The sequence below is a fragment of the Motacilla alba genome, chromosome 1A (genome assembly GCF_015832195.1).
Source record: "Motacilla alba alba isolate MOTALB_02 chromosome 1A, Motacilla_alba_V1.0_pri, whole genome shotgun sequence".
Classification (NCBI taxonomy): Eukaryota; Metazoa; Chordata; class Aves; order Passeriformes; family Motacillidae; genus Motacilla; species Motacilla alba.
In genome coordinates, this window is record NC_052031.1 from 29,748,450 (window position 1) to 29,765,533 (window position 17,084).

Genomic DNA, 17,084 nt, shown 5'->3' on the forward strand with positions numbered 1-17,084 from the left:
AGTAAGATCAAGTATTAAGCTCTGCAAATACGGTAGTCCGGTGTCTTTCTGATTCAAAGAAGCAGCATCAAACTCATTTGGTCCAAAGAGAGAAGGAATTTTTTTGCCTTACTGTTAAGTTGATATTAATTCATTTATGGTCTGACTAGATGAGCTACTGAACAGAAAGAAAGTTTATTTAACAAAATTTTTCTATGCTTGTAATTCAGACTACAAATACTCTAATTGTACTCTACTTTTAACTCTACTTCAGAGTTAAAAACAGAGTAATTTAGCTGTGAGGTCGTCTCCCTGCAGCTGCAAGACACAGTAATATATACTTCTTGTCAGTCAAAAACACCTACTCAGCATGTAAATATAAACAACACATAATTTTCACTTCATTTCACACTGGCATGTAATGCTTAAAAACAGTTTTTAAAAGTGCATGCCAACTACATTTGATTTAAGCCAAAGTGCAGTACAAGAAAAACACCTTATCCTTGAAAATTTTCAATGAGTTTTAGACCTAGGATGCTTTCCTTTTATTTCTCACCAGCCAAACTTTCTCTCAGCTGAACTCACTTGTAACAATATTCTGGAGAACTAAATACAGATCTTGGACCACAGTCTCAGAAGGATTGTTTCTGCAACTTTTATCTTAACTACAGTTTAGCTTCTCAGGTTCTTCAAAGTAAGCCAACGCAAAAGGTAAGACACTAGGATATCATTCATCATTTGGCACTGGTGCTACTTGAGGTAGGGTGGGTCTTGCCCCCTTTTCAACTCCCTGCTCTTCCCCTTTGCTGTCTTTCCCCCTTGGTCCTGTCTCTTGCATTGTGCTGGCACCAGTGCTGCATAAACACATGATGAATCAGACCAGGGAAAGGATCCAGTGGTGATTCCCAGTCAGATCAGTGTTTTCATCTGATCTGCTGGATGGGGCTAGGGCTGCCCAAGCCAGCACAGAGCACAAGTCAACTGCTAGAGGCAGATGCAGGAAGTTGTTTTAGCTAGCACTGCCACCAAAGCATTGCTCAAGGAAGTGTAGAAGAGTTATCCACATTTTTTTTACCCTCTCTCCTCTCTCCCCTTCCCTTTTTCTGCAACTGTTACAAATACCTGCTCAGGCTGGGATTGTCTGCCCGGAAATGCTGCACAAAAATAGAAAAAATTGGAAAATTACATTTTCCAAAAATGGAATTTTTTTATCCCATGTCATCAAAATAAGGAAATACAGATCTCATGAATTACTGACTGGCATGATGGGGAATAAAAAACAGATATTAACCAGTTTGTGTGCTCCTCTGTTCCCCATTATTGTTTGACTTTGCCCCTAATTCTGTCCTATGATTTTCCTTTAGTTTTTTTCTGCCTCTTTTATATGTCTGTGCCTAAACCTCCTTCCACCTGATCTCATCAAATCCCTATTTCACACCTTTCTCTTCCATGTCTCTCCCTGGTTCTTTCCATCCATGTTGTCAAGTGGGTATTTTTATCCTGGTAGGAGACAAAACATTTCTCTTAGAGTCCTGGAGTGGAGCTGGTCACTCTTTCCCAGGTACTGGGCACCAGAGACGCCTGTTGTCATGAGTTGGCTGGGCAGTCTCTTGCTAAATACTCAGCTGCAGATCTTGCCAGTGGAAAGTCTTCCTCACAGGGAAACCTTTTGAACTTGCAGTAGCAGGGGAGGAAATTGGATTAAACATAGTTAACCTGTCCTCCAGAATAGGATGTTTTGGGAAGTTCATGAGTTTAGAAAAGACTTCCCACAACAAACCCACAGATCATATTTCCTACCCAGTTTGTGACTAGCAGACTGAGTAGGACAGGGACTCTCTTGGGAGCAAGATAAAAACAAATGGTCACGTCATGTAAAACAGCACTATGCAGCTGCTACTAAAAAAAATTATCTTGGCATCAAGAGCAGTTTCCACATGTACTACGCTATAGTAGGAGGCAACAAGTACCAAGATGAATTTGGGCTGGCTAGCACCTCAGAAAGGGTGGGAGGTTTGTAGGATCAGAGATGCATCAGTTATATATCTAATTTATTTAATTCCTTTACTCAGACATCGGAGAGCATAGTGACATTTAATTTTCTATTACTGAAGAACTCTTCTGTTGTTTCCATTAGTTTCATCAGGAAGAATTTCTTCAAGCATCTCATTAGTACTCATAAGAAGCACATTTGCTGATCTTCTCTGCATGCACGTGAAAAAAGTGTTTTATAATATGACTGTTTTAAGGCATTCAGCAGAGCTAGCATAATTTAGAAACTGTACAGAGTGCACATGCCAGAAAGGGATTGTTTTGTGCCCATGAGATACTACATGCTCATTTACAGAATGAACAACCACTGACGGAAAAAGAACATATTTTCTATTTTTAACTCATATGCTAACTTTTGAGATGATAAGTATATGGCAAAGGAATGCATATTAAATCTTATTTCTTTAATGCTGCACTGCTTTTTTGTCTTCTCTGTCTGAAACACAGGCTTTGATCATTGCTTTTACATCTGACATGATTCCTCGTCTGGTTTATTACTGGTCCTTTTCGGTCCCTCCTTATGGGAGTCACAGCACTCACACTATGGAGGGGTATATAAACAGCACACTTTCTGTCTTCAATATATCAGACTTCAAGAATGCAAGCAAGCCTTCTTTCCCCTGGTTCGGGAACCAAACTACATGCAGGTAAGTGTCAAATAAGTATTTGTCATTTTCCAATTACAAAAAGAGTAGGTTTTATAGTAAGCCATCTAATTCAGTAAAAAACATCCCTTAAGAAACATTAAAACACAGGAAAACCCAGCTTATTTTGAATGGCAGAATGGAGTAAAAGTATTTGCCCATAACTTTGTGCTACTCAGAAAATTCTTTTTAATTTGGCTTTCTCCTGGCTGATAGTTTTCCAAAAAAAGCACCTTAAAATTTTTATCAGTAATTCTTAATAAAATGGCAAAAATACGACGTTTCGGCCAAATATGGCTTATCTTGAAGATATGATTTTACCCATCACAGTACTTCCCCAAGCTAACTGTTCCTGGACACATGAAGCAGGGCCATGTCGTGCTCCATCCTCTGGCCACAGTGCCGTACTGCAGAGATGCCAGAGACCAGCTCCTGACTTTCCTGCTTTGCTTTCAGATACCGGGATCTCCGCTACCCTCCTGGTCACCAGCACCAATATGAGCACAACATATACTACTGGCATGTCATTGCTGCCAAGCTGGCTTTCATCATCGTCATGGAGGTCGGTGTATGGGGGTTTGAGCATTGCCTGTTTAGTCTCTTTCCTCCCTGTGGAAAATCCTTCAGAGGCATTCAGTCCAAGCACAGCCATCAGAGCTGGTGACCTGTGCTAGCATGAGCAAGAACTTGGGAGATGTAAATTAGGAGTAGCAACATTGGAAAAATAATTCCCTGAAATCATGACATCAGCTGAGGATTGCCCCACATATCTGCAGCTTCTTTTCTCAAGAACTGTAGAATAATTTTTAGTAGCAGAAATAGAATACATGTACATGAAGTTTGCACACAGCATCCTGAATGCATATGCACGATACCTGTTTGTAATACATGTACATAATACAGGTACAATACATGGCAGAGTGAAGTCTATAAAGACAGTCCCTGTAGGAAGTGAGTCTCTAGATGATCATCAAAAAACAATTGCTCCGTCCTCTGCAGCTACAGCCTGGGCTTACGAAAGATGGGAATCAGTCCACGATGAAGAGAGAGAAATATTGGGTATTATTTAATTATAAAATGTGTTTAAGTCCTGATCCAGGGACTACTGAAGTCATCAGAAACTGGTTAGAGCAGATTTCCTGTATCAGAGAAAAGTAATTGCTCCAGAGTCATTGGAACAAACATAAAAAATCTTATTGGAAACTGTAACAAGTGTTTCCATGCAGGAGGGAAGGGCTGTGTACCAGGGTTTCCCCAAAGCAGGCAGAGAAGTCCTTGCTCAAATCAGGATTAGAAAATCAGAAATTCTTGTTTATCAGATAATTATTCTATCTTATTAGTCATGTCTTTTTAAAATCTTTTTCTACAGTGCTAGATACTGGCACTGAATCAGCTCAGCGTCTTAAGACAAAATGTTGCATTTCATTTATAATGATAATAAAGTTCTGTTCAGCCTGACTGACATTTTTTTCATTTTCACCTTTCCCAGCATGTAATATACTTTGTGAAGTTTGTTATTTCATACATAATTCCGGATGTATCACAGAAGACCAAGAGCAAGGTCAAACGAGAGAAGTACCTCACACAGAAACTATTACACGAGAATGATCTCAAAGGTGTGAAAAAAACCATGGGCAAAATAGCTGACAAAATCATCAAAGGAGCAGACAGCACTTTCCGACCTAAAGATGAATAAGTACTTTTTCATATGGAATAACAGGACTTGGACAACTTATACCTGTCCAGATATTACTAATAGCTATCAAGCACTTTGGATTTACTAAACATTGTTTCTTGCAACTCTTACATGCTCATTTACCAGTTTCCCTTGGACAAATGCAACCACTGCAACACAGATAAGAGTTATCATTTTTTAACAGCTTTTTAGGACATATTAAAAAAAAAAAGGCAAAAATTATTTATCCTCTTAAGAAGATGCAGATTAATTCCCAAGCACCTAGGCTGCTTTCTACTTTTCTTAGGCATCAGCTATTAGATAACTGGTCTAACTTCAATAAACCTTAAGAACAAGAATAATTGGATATAAGAATATCATCGCATCCAATGAAGGAGTTTTGACTGTCTGCTAACGCAGACCTCAGCTATACAATGAAGAGGAAAAGCCAAAACATGAAGGAAAAAGAAAGAAAATACAACTCAAAATCCCACTTTTAAGCCATTGGAATTGACATACTAAGCATGGTTGTTTGCTACTCTGAATTGGCTATGCATACTGAGACTTAAATGGATAACAAGATATTTCAATTAATCATGGATTGGATCACAAGAAGCAACAGGACTGTAAGCCCATCCTGTTCATCAATCTCTGTGTAAACAGGAGAATTGCCTTTGAAATCAATGCATACAAACTGACCTTACAGCACGCCAAGTGAGTAGAAACTCAGGCATTTTATCTTTCCCCAGTCAATGTACTTTCATTAGTTCACTCGCCCATTCTGAGCTAAATGCTCATAGCCTTGAAGGTCTCCTACCTGTAAAAGCAATAAGTGTTAAAAGTCTTTTCACATGCCAAATCAATATTTGTGGAGGGCTGTCTTTTGCATTTCTCTCAGGCCAGAACATGCTCTTCCCTGAGGTTTTGACATAGGACAAATGTGCAGCTGAACATTTTGATACAACATTGCATGATAAAATGAATTCTGACAAGACTATGAATCTATTGGAATTGGAGATTGGAATAAACCATTTAATAGGCCTTAACCATGCTGTGAAGCTTTGAATAATATGGAAGGATTTCAGAGGCGTGGAGGCATGTGCTACAGCCATCAGTCATCTTCAAATCAGGCTGCCAATCTGCCTGCTTATTTTGGCTCCAGCTGCAAACTGGGAATTAGGGAATTACAGATTAGGCACATATGTGGAGGGTTATTTTGTGCCTGAAGGAGTGATATTGCAGATTATTTACTTGCTTTCTCTTTTAACAGTTTTAATGAACACATTTATATCAATTATGAAAACCAAAACCTTTTAAAAAAAGAAAAATATGCCTGTGCTCTATAAACCAGGTGGTTATGTTTGTTATTTTGTACTCTTCTTAAATGCAATAGATATGTAGAATTTTTAGGCAGATTATTCATATAGCTTTTTAAGTATGAAGTCCATTTGCAGAAACTAAATAGCATTTGGAAGATGCATTTTATCCAATCAATAATCAGAAGGAATTAAACCTATGAATTTTGCAGCAAAATCTCCAAATACTGAAATACTGAGTGCCATTTAACTCAAGCCTGTCTTTTGAAGCAAACCCTACAGAATCATAAGATCATTCAGACTGGAAAAGGCCTTTAAGGTTATCATTAACCTGACACTGCCAAGTCCACAACTAAACCATGTCTCTGAGTGCCACATCTACATGTCTTGTAAATACCACTCTCTGAGCCTGGCCATCCAGCCAGTTTTTTATCTAGCGAGCAGTAAATCTGCCCAAGCTGTGAGCAGATCAGCACCCATTCAGCCCCGGGGGCTTGTGTCTGTCTAAGTGATGTAGCAGGTCACTGACTGCTTCCCCTTGGATTATGAGGGCTTCATTCTGCTCCCTGCCCCGGTCTCCCTCCTCAGGGGCCTGTGTTCTTGGAGAAAAGCTGGTCTTACTACTAAAGACTGAGGCAAAAAAGACATTGAGTACCTCAGCCTTCTTCTCATTTTTGTCTGTGTGTTTTCCACCACATCCAATAAAGGATCGAGAGTCTCCTTAGCCCTCCTTTTGTCGCTAATATGTTTATAGAAACATTATTATTGTCTTTTGCAGCAGTAGCCCTATTAAGTTCTAGCTCGGCTTTGGTCCTTCTAATTTTCTCTCTGCAAAACCTCAGCATTAGCATTAATAGCATTATTCTTCTTGAGCTGTCTGGCCCTTCTTCCAAAGGTCATCAACTCTCCTTTTTTACCTGAGTTCCAGCCAAAGCTCTTTGTTCAGCCAGGCTGGTCTTCTCTTCTTTTGAATATTTCCAGGGTGGGAGACTCCACAACCTCTCTGGGCCACCTGTGCCACACAGTCACCCTCACAGTGAAAAAGTGTTTCAGTTTCTGCCCACTGCCTCTGGTCCTGTCACTGCATAATATACCAAACTTTCAGTTAAAACCAACTTTTGTCGAAAAAAACTGTTTCAAGGAACAATTTTAGTGAAGTACTCAGGACTTCCCTGTGGAAAATGAGTTGGGTTAGAAAGGACAGTCAGCTCCATTCATACTTGGAGCTTCTGATTTTAACTTTCAACTGGACCTTTCTCATTTGCAGTTGTGTTCAGATGGGAGAGGCCATTTTTATTCCCTCAGCAGTGATCACAGCACCAGTGTGCCTTAAATACCTTTCCAGGTGTGGTGTTAGAGGGCTGGGGTAGATAAGGAGGCATCCTGTGTTAAAGGGCAGAAAATACAGCAAAAAACGGACCATTTCAGGTGGTTATTTGGTCTTAAGGAAGCTCTTTGAGAGTTAAAGAGACTAGGAAACAAGCTAATTGTCATACTGTGAGCAGTGGCAGAGCTTAAGGCTGATTTTCAGAAGTGCCTAGACTTGTGTGTTTGATACCTGGGGACTCTCCAAGTTGTTTCTTCTGACATCAGTTGGCATCATTTCCAGGGAGTTAGCCCACAGTGTCATAAAGAGTTTATATTCCTGCCTTTAAAATAACATTTAAAAAACCTGCTACATCAGCAAAGCCTATGTGCCTATGGCTTGGGCTCCTCCCATAATAAAATCCTAATCTGCCCTGATTGTGTTTCTATGTAAACTTTTTTGTTCAGATGACAAATGTGCTTTAGAAACCAGTCTTCCACTTGTCTCCATTTTCTGGGAGACATCACAGATTAGTCTGGGCACAGATGGACTGAGTTCCTTTTGGTTCAAAGTGACCCAGAAGGCATCTTTTAGATATGCACTTAATGGTCACTGACAGGCCCTTAGTCTGCTGAAACCAGAGCTGGGCTGAAGAGAGTGGTGAGCTCTGCATGGGTATCACCTAGCCAACATTAACTTTTTGCTCAAGTGATTTGCTTCTGAAATGCCATGCTCCTTGCTAATGGAGCTGTAACATTTCATTTCAGAAGACGTTACATCAGGCATTCAGTTCAGTTGGCCATGTGCTCACTGTTATTCACAGCAGAGTTCTGCATCAGAGAAAGAAGAGGGAAACCAACACAGTGCCTAATAATTGCATTTTAATAGTTTGATTTAAGCTGTGCACTTTCTGAAGCCTCTACCTCCAGCTGCTGAAATGTGCTTTGCTTGCATGCCGGAAGCTCTGTGGAGGCTTAAGAAGAAAATGCTGGGGGCCAGTTGCCAACATATGAGTATTTGTAATTTATTATTTTTTTAGTCTTTGTCACTTTTAATTAAAGATCTGCTTGAAGAGAAAATCAGCATTTGTTTTAAACTCTGAATCCATTTTACCTTTTTTCTACACTTGATATGTAGACCAGACTCCTACTTTGTACAGATCTGTTGAAGTCAGGGTGAATTTGGACCAGTGACCATTTCATTGCCTTACCAAGCACCATAAATTACAGACTATCACCACTGTTTTAGACTCTGTGTATGTCAATAAAATTCAGAATGTGAGAGTGTATTTTTTATTTTTTCTAAGAATGTTTGCAATTAGTTTCTGAATATTAAGATTTCTTTATATTTATTGTCATTAAATAAAGTCTATTTTAAAATACCAATACATCTGATGTTGATTAGTGTTGTTTGTTTTTCCTTGAATGATACTGATGCTGCCAAATGCTACACTTAAATTATTACAGTGTCATCCCTGTCTAATTTCCATATTCAACCTCTTTTTCAATCTTATTCCATTAAACTGTTACTAGTGCTGAAATTTATCTCCTGGGTTTTTCTGCATACCCTACATGGAAGTCATTCCTTTTAACACCACACTGATGACAAGGACCATTACGTTCTCATACAAATAAACAGTTTAGGTCTTTATAACCTTTCACTCCTGTCATGATAAACCCTGTGTTATGTTTCACAGTCATCATTTATTTCTTCATCTGGATCGAGTCTGGGATGCTCCCCCCTCCAGGCAGTCCCCTCTGTCTCTCTCTCTGCCATGCAGTCATCAGTTCTCTCTGCGCCTGCTCTGGGTCTGGCCCTCTGCTTCTGGGAAATCCTTTCCTGAGACGTAGAGAACAGAAAGGTTAGAGGGTCATTTTAAATAGACACCTTCTTTGCACTGCAGTGTGTTGGTTTTATTTCCCACAGAGATTCTCAGGATCTGCTTCCAGGAGCTTTATGACAGTTGTAGAAGCAGAAGTACTACCCTACCACTTCTGACCTGTTTTCTGCTGACTAAGGGCTATGTGTCTTACCCATGCCAGTACCCACATTGCCCTGCCACTCTTGCTTCAATTTAGCTTTGTCAGAGCAAGAACAGCAGAAACTTTAGAATAAAGCATAGTAAGGATTATTGTCCTGCAAGCAGAAAGATATAGTATCATCATAGCCCAAATCCATATGAGGATTGTGCAGTTTTGAATTGACTTACACATTTAAAATTGTTCCAACAACAAGCTTTAGCTATTTTTCTACTTAATATAAATAGTCAAAGCATAGCATTTTATTTCTGGTAATACTAGAATGTAATTCTTTCTGCCACAGAACAGATGAAGTGCACTGATTTTGAATAGTCAGTATTTACCAGATGAAAGCACACTGTGTTCTGCCCCACCTGGAACACCCAACCCTGTTCTTGTGCTCTGCCTGCACATCACCAGAGATGTCAGCAAAGGTATGAGCAATTCACACCAAGTCTAGATTTTTCTCTGGTATGCCTACCTGTCATTTCCAGTCTGTTACATAAGGCTGCTTTTCCAATACAGGAGAGCAAGTGATGGTGGCTGCAAGTTTTATTTTATTTGCATTTTTGTGGACCTCAAGCATGGATCAGCAGCAGGTATGCAAAACACTGAAAAGATATGGATGTAGTTAGTAATAAATAACCCAAACACACCTTGGAGCAATATTTTCCTCATAAGAAGATAATGTGTTTTAATAGCCTGATAATAGTAAAAAATTATTTTTAGGAAAGTTGAAGAAAGTGGTTTTTATTTACAAGCTGGAAGTGCCTCAAAAGAAGAGTCTTTTAAAATTGCTTTCAACAATTTCTGCTGCATTGTCTCTATATCCTGTAAAAACAATGCTAATTGCTGAGATTAAATTTATAGTAAATGAGTCAGGGATTGTATCAATTGTATCAAGATATACTTTTTTCTAAAAATATGTAGGCTATGGTAATATCCTAAATGCTGAAGAGAAAGAAAAAGAAGAAAAAGATACAACACAGACCAAGGAGAAAATCCCACTGCATTCCAGAGTGCAGCTTGCACAGGCCAGGACACCAAAAAGCCACCTCTAGCATATGAAGAGAGAGTCGGGGGGAGGACAAGGTGGGGGGAGAAAATCATATCTTAAATTGTGCTATACAAGAGAAATTACAACCAACTCTGATAGCATTAACATAATATCAGGGTGGGGCATGTTAGGTATTTATATAGTGTCCATGTAAGCCTCTCACATAATTTCTCAGCTTTTTTAGAAATTATGATGCCCACGAGTGCCTAAGTAAGCTGTGCTGGGATCCACAGCCCCCTGCAGCTATCACCTTACCTCCCATTCTCTGGGATCCCACTTGGTGTCCTGTTACAGCCTTACTGTGCTCATTCATGCAGTCATGTTCTAAACCGGTCTGGCTGCTCAGAGGAAGCAGTAACTTGTGAGCCTCTGTGGATGGGCACTGCAGGATCTTCACTTGCTGGAGCCAGGAAAGCCAATGGAAATTATGACTGACACCCCCAGGCTGGCATTCAGCCCTCAAAATCCATCCCCTCCACTGAGGATTGAGGGTGCTTGGGGTTTGTCATGTTCTTGAGTTTTATCGAGCTCAGAGTACCCAGGCTGCCAGGGGTTAAGATTAATTGTCCTGTGAAAATATTTTGGCAGCCATGCCAGCATAAGGAGGCAGGGGCTCTGCCTTCTCCCCACTGCCCTGGGGCTGCCTCCTGCCAACCCCCGTGTTTGTGCAGCTGTGCACTGGGCAGGGGAGTGCGGCCACATGGATGGCTGTGCTGGCATGGGGGGCTGTGCTGGCACGCGTGGCTGTGGCCACATGGGCAGCCTGACAGAGGGTCACGCAGGCTGGGAAGTAGAGATGAGATGGTGGGAGAGGTAGCCCAGCTTCAGCGAAGCCTCTGGCCCAAAAAAATCTACCAAAACACAGCCAAACGGGCTCCTCATCCCATACTTATTTTAATGAGTTTAAAAAAGAGGGACTTGCCTGCCTGCCTAAGCTGGTTACCCAGATGAATGGGCAGGCTTGTGCCTTTAAGAATCCCCTGTGCAGCTGCAAACAAGCAGGTCTGGTCTTGGCACCTGCTCTGTGTCCTCTGAATATCCCTATTCAGGTGTAGCTATTGTGCTTTGAGCTCAGGCTTCACCTGAAGCCAAATTAATTTTCCAAGTTCAGACGTGCTGTCTGTGCGCTCATATCTTTAACTACTTTGAAGATTATACAGATGGCTAAAAACTCACAGGATCGGGCCCTTTATCATTGCCCTAAGTGTGGTTTTGCAAAAAATATGTCATTGTTCTATCAGAGATTGCCAGAATGTCACCTGGACTCCGAAAGCCCCAGGACAATGAGGGAGTTTCATGGCAGCAACGTGCAGGAGCCAGCCGTGCAGCCTGGGACAGAGGTGACACCAGACGAGTGTACTTGAAGGAGGTGTTGGCCAGAGGCAGAGGTCACAGGGCGAGAGCAGCAGCAGCCCCATGCCCAGCCATGCAGCCCCTGGGTTGCAGCACTGACAGCTGTGCCAAAGCAAGGACTGAAAACTACTTGCCATATCTGCTGTTAATTAATAACTACTTACTTGGACCTGGGAAAGGCAAAAACTGATCTGCCTCTCCTGGAGTACTGTACCTCCAGATTAATGATTGGTTATAGACCTGTTACTGCTCACAGCAGCTTTCTTTTTAAAACATGCTAAAGTATTTCTTTTTATCTCTTAAAAAGGTATATGCACATGAACATTTAACCTTACATCACTGGGTTTCACACATGACTACAAGTAAAAGAAAAAGGCTGAGTTTGTGTTTTTCACAACTTACAGCTTCTATTGAGACCATAGATAATTTTTTTTAATGGAAGAAAAAAGAAAATAAAGAAGTGCCAAACTGATTTTCTTTCCTTGTCAGCCTGCTCCTGTATTTTTCCCCAGTGATCTACAAGGGGGAAAAAATGTCACCACCCCCCAAGAGGAGCCATTAACAAATCCTTTCTTATCTTGCAGTTAAAGTAAGGACATCTTATTGACAATGCAGCAGAACAAACAACATCTTATTGAAAGCTCCAGTAGTGGAGGATTTGGGCTGTCTTCAGTACCTGAGACCTAGTAATGAAAACAGGTTTTACTGCTGAATCAGAAACAATGTCTGCTCCTGTTCTCCAATGGCCTTTAGCAGTCCCAGGCACACAGAAGGTGTGCATGGTTCACACCCACACCACAAACTCCATCAAGTACAGAGACCTGACTACACGAGGTATGCCCAAAGTAGCTAGCAGTGAAAGTATGATCTATGGTACATATGGGAACAGTGCTGGAACTTTTCCATAATGCTGTACTTGACACATGGATCAGCCTGGAAATACAGGTCCATCCATTCCTTGCAATCTGATTCAGTCTTGTCAGAGTCTATGACAAATTGTTTGCTGATTTCTGTACCTCATCAAATTCTTTAGACCAGCTGCAGATATTTTTGATGAGCAAACATGAGTTGGTGATTTGGGTTTTAGTTGTCATGTCTGTGTATGATCTTATTAAAATTATTAATGTTTCTTTGTTCTTGAGATAGATTCACCTTCTTGTAGCCTGCTCTCAGTATCTTGTGGGTACAAAGAGAGTTTTGCAACCCAGATATCAGAGTTAGGTCCATTGTGTACGTATGGCTTTGTACAGATGAAAAATCAGTCAGTTGCAGAAAATTTAACTGTGCCTCTCAAATCCACCCTAGCAAAGGGGAAACAAAAGTGCAGAAAATGGGTTGTTGTAGCAGTGAAGCCTAAAGCTTCAAGTAATCTAAACCACCCCTGTCAGAGCTCAATCACATCCTGTCCCCCCACACTTTCCTGCACATTTTTCAACTATCACTTGTGTTTACTTGACATCCTGAAGAATCAGCTCAAGATGCAAAACTGGGAGAAACCTAACTAAAATCATACAAATACTGAGTATTCTTCTACCAGCTCATCGCAGGGCCAGGGGACACAACTGCTGGTGCACAGAAAGAGTAGGGCACCATGTTACTGCAGAGCAGGGTAAGACAGCAAGACCCACTTGGAGCGCTTTAAAGTCTTGTAGACCCATGTCCAGGTGTCCTGGCTGGGGAGGTGGAAGAGGCAGCTAAGGGGGTCTAACAGATCTCTACTACCTAAGAGTCATCATTCTTCCTCTCCATCAACCTTCACTATGCACAGCATTCCTCAGACCCTTTGTGAAGGTGATTGAACTCATTAACCCAAGTCAAAATTCTCCCATTTTTATCTATTCAATTTTATTCTGGATAAGTGAGTCAACCTGGTTCAGTACAGATCCAAACACCACCAGAACCAGAGCAAGAGCTGAAGGAATGCACAGTCAAAATCTGGGGGATCAAACCTGCCCTGGCAGGGTTTATGATGTATTAGATCAACAGAGCCCATGGAATGAAGTGCAGCTCTCAAAGTTCCATTACTTCACACTGTAGTTACTTGGTTTGCAAATGCTTTTTATTTCTTGTTTTTATTTTTTTATTTACAAAGCCAATGCATCACATCTATACTGCACATATACAATGGACTAAGACAGAATGTGAACATACATTAAGAAAGTGCTCAATTTATCAGTATTAAATTTAACAGATCTTAGATTAAATACAACTTACACTGCTGAGTAAAAAAAGATAAATATTAAATCCCATTTGTGCTAGAGCAGGAGAAAGCAATGTGTGATGTCTTTAGTTGTGAATATGCATCTTCAAAATTCATCAGTGTGGCCAGAAGGAAAGTGGAAAGGGATCAAATTCAAGCCCCCTGAGGAAGCTGAACATCTACCAAGGCTTGGCCAGGAGAATGCTGAAGGACCTGTGACAGAGCAAGCCCTGTTCTCATCACTGGCTTCTCAAAAAGCCATAATAATGCTGGCAAACATCTGGCTCAGGAATACCACTTCCATTTTTCAGATATCCCTCTTCAATTAAAGCTGAATTCTCAGGAAAATAAAAACTTATGAAATATTTAAATAGATATTTTAATAGAAAAATAAATTCTTAGAGTAATGAGTCGGGACATTCCCAGTGGTTCTTCTCTCGTATTTGCTACCGCAGGTCCTACATGGTTGCTAGGGGCTTTGTGCAACACCTTCCAAGATTATTCCTGATTAAATGTGCAAGAGATGATCTGTAGGTTCAGACAGCCAAGCGCAAGTATATTCATCATGGTGGCCAAGAGGTCTCCAAATTCCTTCTTCTTCACCCAGGAATAAGGTATAAGCATGCCCAAACCAGTTCTGAACCAGAAAGGTTTTCCTTCCCTCCAGCTTCAGAAGTGCCTGATTTGTACATATGACCTAATAAACATCCTCTTATTTGTCTGAATTTGCAAAAATTAGAAATACCCAATTTGGCCACTTAGATATCCCATAATGAGTCACATTAGTGCAAAATTTCCCAAACCTTTGCTTTCTCTTGTTGCTTCTGTTTTTCACTTGGTCTTCAAAAGAAGGAAGACTGACTACACTTGTACTTTGTAGCTTACGGTCACAACAGCATGAGGGCAGTTCTTCTCTGCCCCGTTCTGGTGCACTCTCAGCAGCAGAAAGCTCATAAGAACCCAGCAACCACATCTAAATCCAACACCTGGCTCCAGTCAGCCTCAGACATAAGCCTAAACACCAGCCTATCTTATCATCCTTTTTTTCCTTTATCTTTCCAGTGTGACAGGAGTTTCATCTCTTTAAATATACACATTCCCTGTCTTTAAATACCAACAGTCTCATCTGGCCTACCTATAATTAAACCATTGTTATTTAATTTCACAAATAGCTTACAGAGTACAAAAATTCCTATGAAATAAAGTATGGCCCTTTGCAATGATTTAATTTATTCCTGTTATCTGGCTCTAAATATGATTATGACTTTTCCTCCAACAAAACCACTGGAGGAGTTGTTTGCACTCTATATTTTCAAAGTATCTTCTCAGTCAAGTGCATTTCAATGAAGGATGAGTTTATTCAAAAGCCTCTGAAAATGTACTTTGCAGAAAGATCAGAAGAGCCATCTTTTTCCTCTTGTAATTTGACTGACACAAAAGAACCTGGGCTCTATTGCCTTCCAGGTTGAGAAGGTGCATCTCCATTCAGTCACAGGGAAGCAGGACATTGGGGAGGATTTTTATTCTTCGGTAAAAACTGCAGAGAGGATAATCCCAAATATTAATGAGCTTCAGATATACTAAAGAAACAAACTAAATATCACAAACACTGATTTCTAAATTATCATAAGTAAGGAAATACCAGAAAGGACACCAGTAATCTGGTGAACAGTTCCACACCTTGCCCTTCTCTAGAAGACCCCACCTCTAAAATGACACACACATTCGTAGTCCAAGATTTTTTTTTTCCTTTTTATTGCAAAACTTCTATAACCGAATGTCTTAAAGTAATGGCTGGGAAGACAAACTTACCTTGTAGGTTGGTACAGATCTCCTGAAGAGGCAAGGGCAGGGCTGGGGTCTAGGCATTCCTCCAGCTTGGCAATGGCACCACCATTTAAGAGCACAATAAGGAAAATGGGCAGGGAGGGCAGAGGGAGAGGCGAGAGGGCCAAGTTTCACCTAAATCAGCATGATAATCATATTTCTTCACAAACATTGTCCTTAAGAGAGGTTGTTCTGAGCCTGGTCCTTAATAAAGGGGATAATAGCTCATGAGAACAACAATCACAGGAGTGATTTTTCTAGTCAGCTTTTGTTCCTGTACTTGGCCAGTTTATGTGCAGCCTAAGGGTATAAATAGAGAGACTATAGAGGGGATTAACAGGCTTCCTTTCTAGTAGGGCTCATGTGCCAAAGCGATGACTCTATTAGCATTGTTTTCCCTCAAAGGTTTGCTTCACTCAGAAACCAGCACAAAGGCACCAAACTCCTTCTGGGGCCTCATTTTTTTCCCCTGAAGAGGAAGGAAGCCTCGCTTATGGATCTAAATACATTGGTGTTTTTCCTTCTATCTGGGATAACCCAACCAGGTTTTACACCTCCTTTTTTTCAGGCCATAGTCAGAGACAAGGTGTCTGTGGGGATTTTACACCCCAACAAGCTCCACATCAGCAGTCACTTCTCCACTGCAGCATTTTAACACATTTGTTTGATCAACAGGTTGTTAGTTATGCTGTGGCCTTTCACTCTTCTGTGTACTGGCAGCCTAACAGAATGTTACCGAGAATAGGGAATAAAGGGATTTAAAAGGTAAGCCTCACCTCCTCAAGGTTTAGGGCTCTGGAGGGTAGGCATCTATACTTGAGCAAGCCACCTCAGGATCCCTTTGTAATTAACAGAGAAAAATTGGCACTTCTCAGGTGTCATCTTTCTGATCCATTTTGATTGACATTGGGATGTGGTGGATGTAAGTGAGAAGCGGCTGAGATGTCTGCAGGTGACTATGGAGAGACTGAACAACTGAGGGTTGGATTTCTGCTCCTCTTCTCTATCTCCCATGGACCACTTCTTTTACTCAGCTCCCAGCTACTCAGTTAATGCCCAGCTTCTCACTTTGGGGTTTTTTTTGTTTGTTAGTTTTAAATACAATTTCATTTTTGCAAGGCTTTTTAAAAATTAATATTCCCTTTTTAGGGGTAGATCTCACACAAACATAATCATCATGGAGAGCTCGGAGAGGCACAGCAGAGAGTGCAATGACTTCCCATGGACTGAACAGCTGGAGAATGGTAACACAAACATATCCACCACCAGAGGAGCAACAGGACTTTGCTCTGTACTAGGCACTCCATAGGATTCACCAGGCTATCTGCACACGTGACTAAATTAAATATTATCAAATTTAGATTCTTCTTTGGACCAGCTCTAGGTTCCAGCATGTCAAAGGAAGAAGGCCTCACAGTCTGTGGCTGACACCCTTCCCACAGATGCATCTTTGAGCAATTTAAAAAGTTAATCATTCTGACTATGGCCATCCATGTGGTGGGCCATAATCAGCTGCATGATGCTGTCCAACATGTGCAGTGCTCAATTTAAGCAACTGGAAACAAACAGCAGCCTGCATGACAGGATAATCATTCATCCCAGGTGCCTCGTGCACCGCCAGGATGAAAGCTGGGAGCCATCTAAACAGCTAAGCCTG

At 40.9% G+C, this 17,084-nt stretch overlaps 1 protein-coding gene across 2 annotated transcripts in view; it reads left to right on the top strand.

The window, feature by feature from the left end:
• Positions 1 to 8,348, top strand: part of ANO6 (anoctamin 6) — a 71,030-nt gene extending 62,682 nt beyond the window's left edge. Inside the window, exons 18-21 of one of the 2 annotated variants that reach the window (XR_005259010.1) lie at positions 2,479 to 2,678; positions 3,132 to 3,237; positions 4,165 to 5,064; positions 7,740 to 8,348. Coding sequence is in view for 1 of the 2 variants with exons in the window: in XM_038154423.1 (XP_038010351.1) it covers positions 2,479 to 2,678; positions 3,132 to 3,237; positions 4,165 to 4,371 (513 nt within the window). In the remaining variant the exon portion in view is untranslated. Of the gene's footprint in view, positions 1 to 2,478; positions 2,679 to 3,131; positions 3,238 to 4,164; positions 5,892 to 7,739 lie in introns of those variants that run through there. The other variant, XM_038154423.1, reaches the window with a different exon arrangement.
• The last annotated feature ends 8,736 nt before the right edge of the window (positions 8,349 to 17,084 follow it).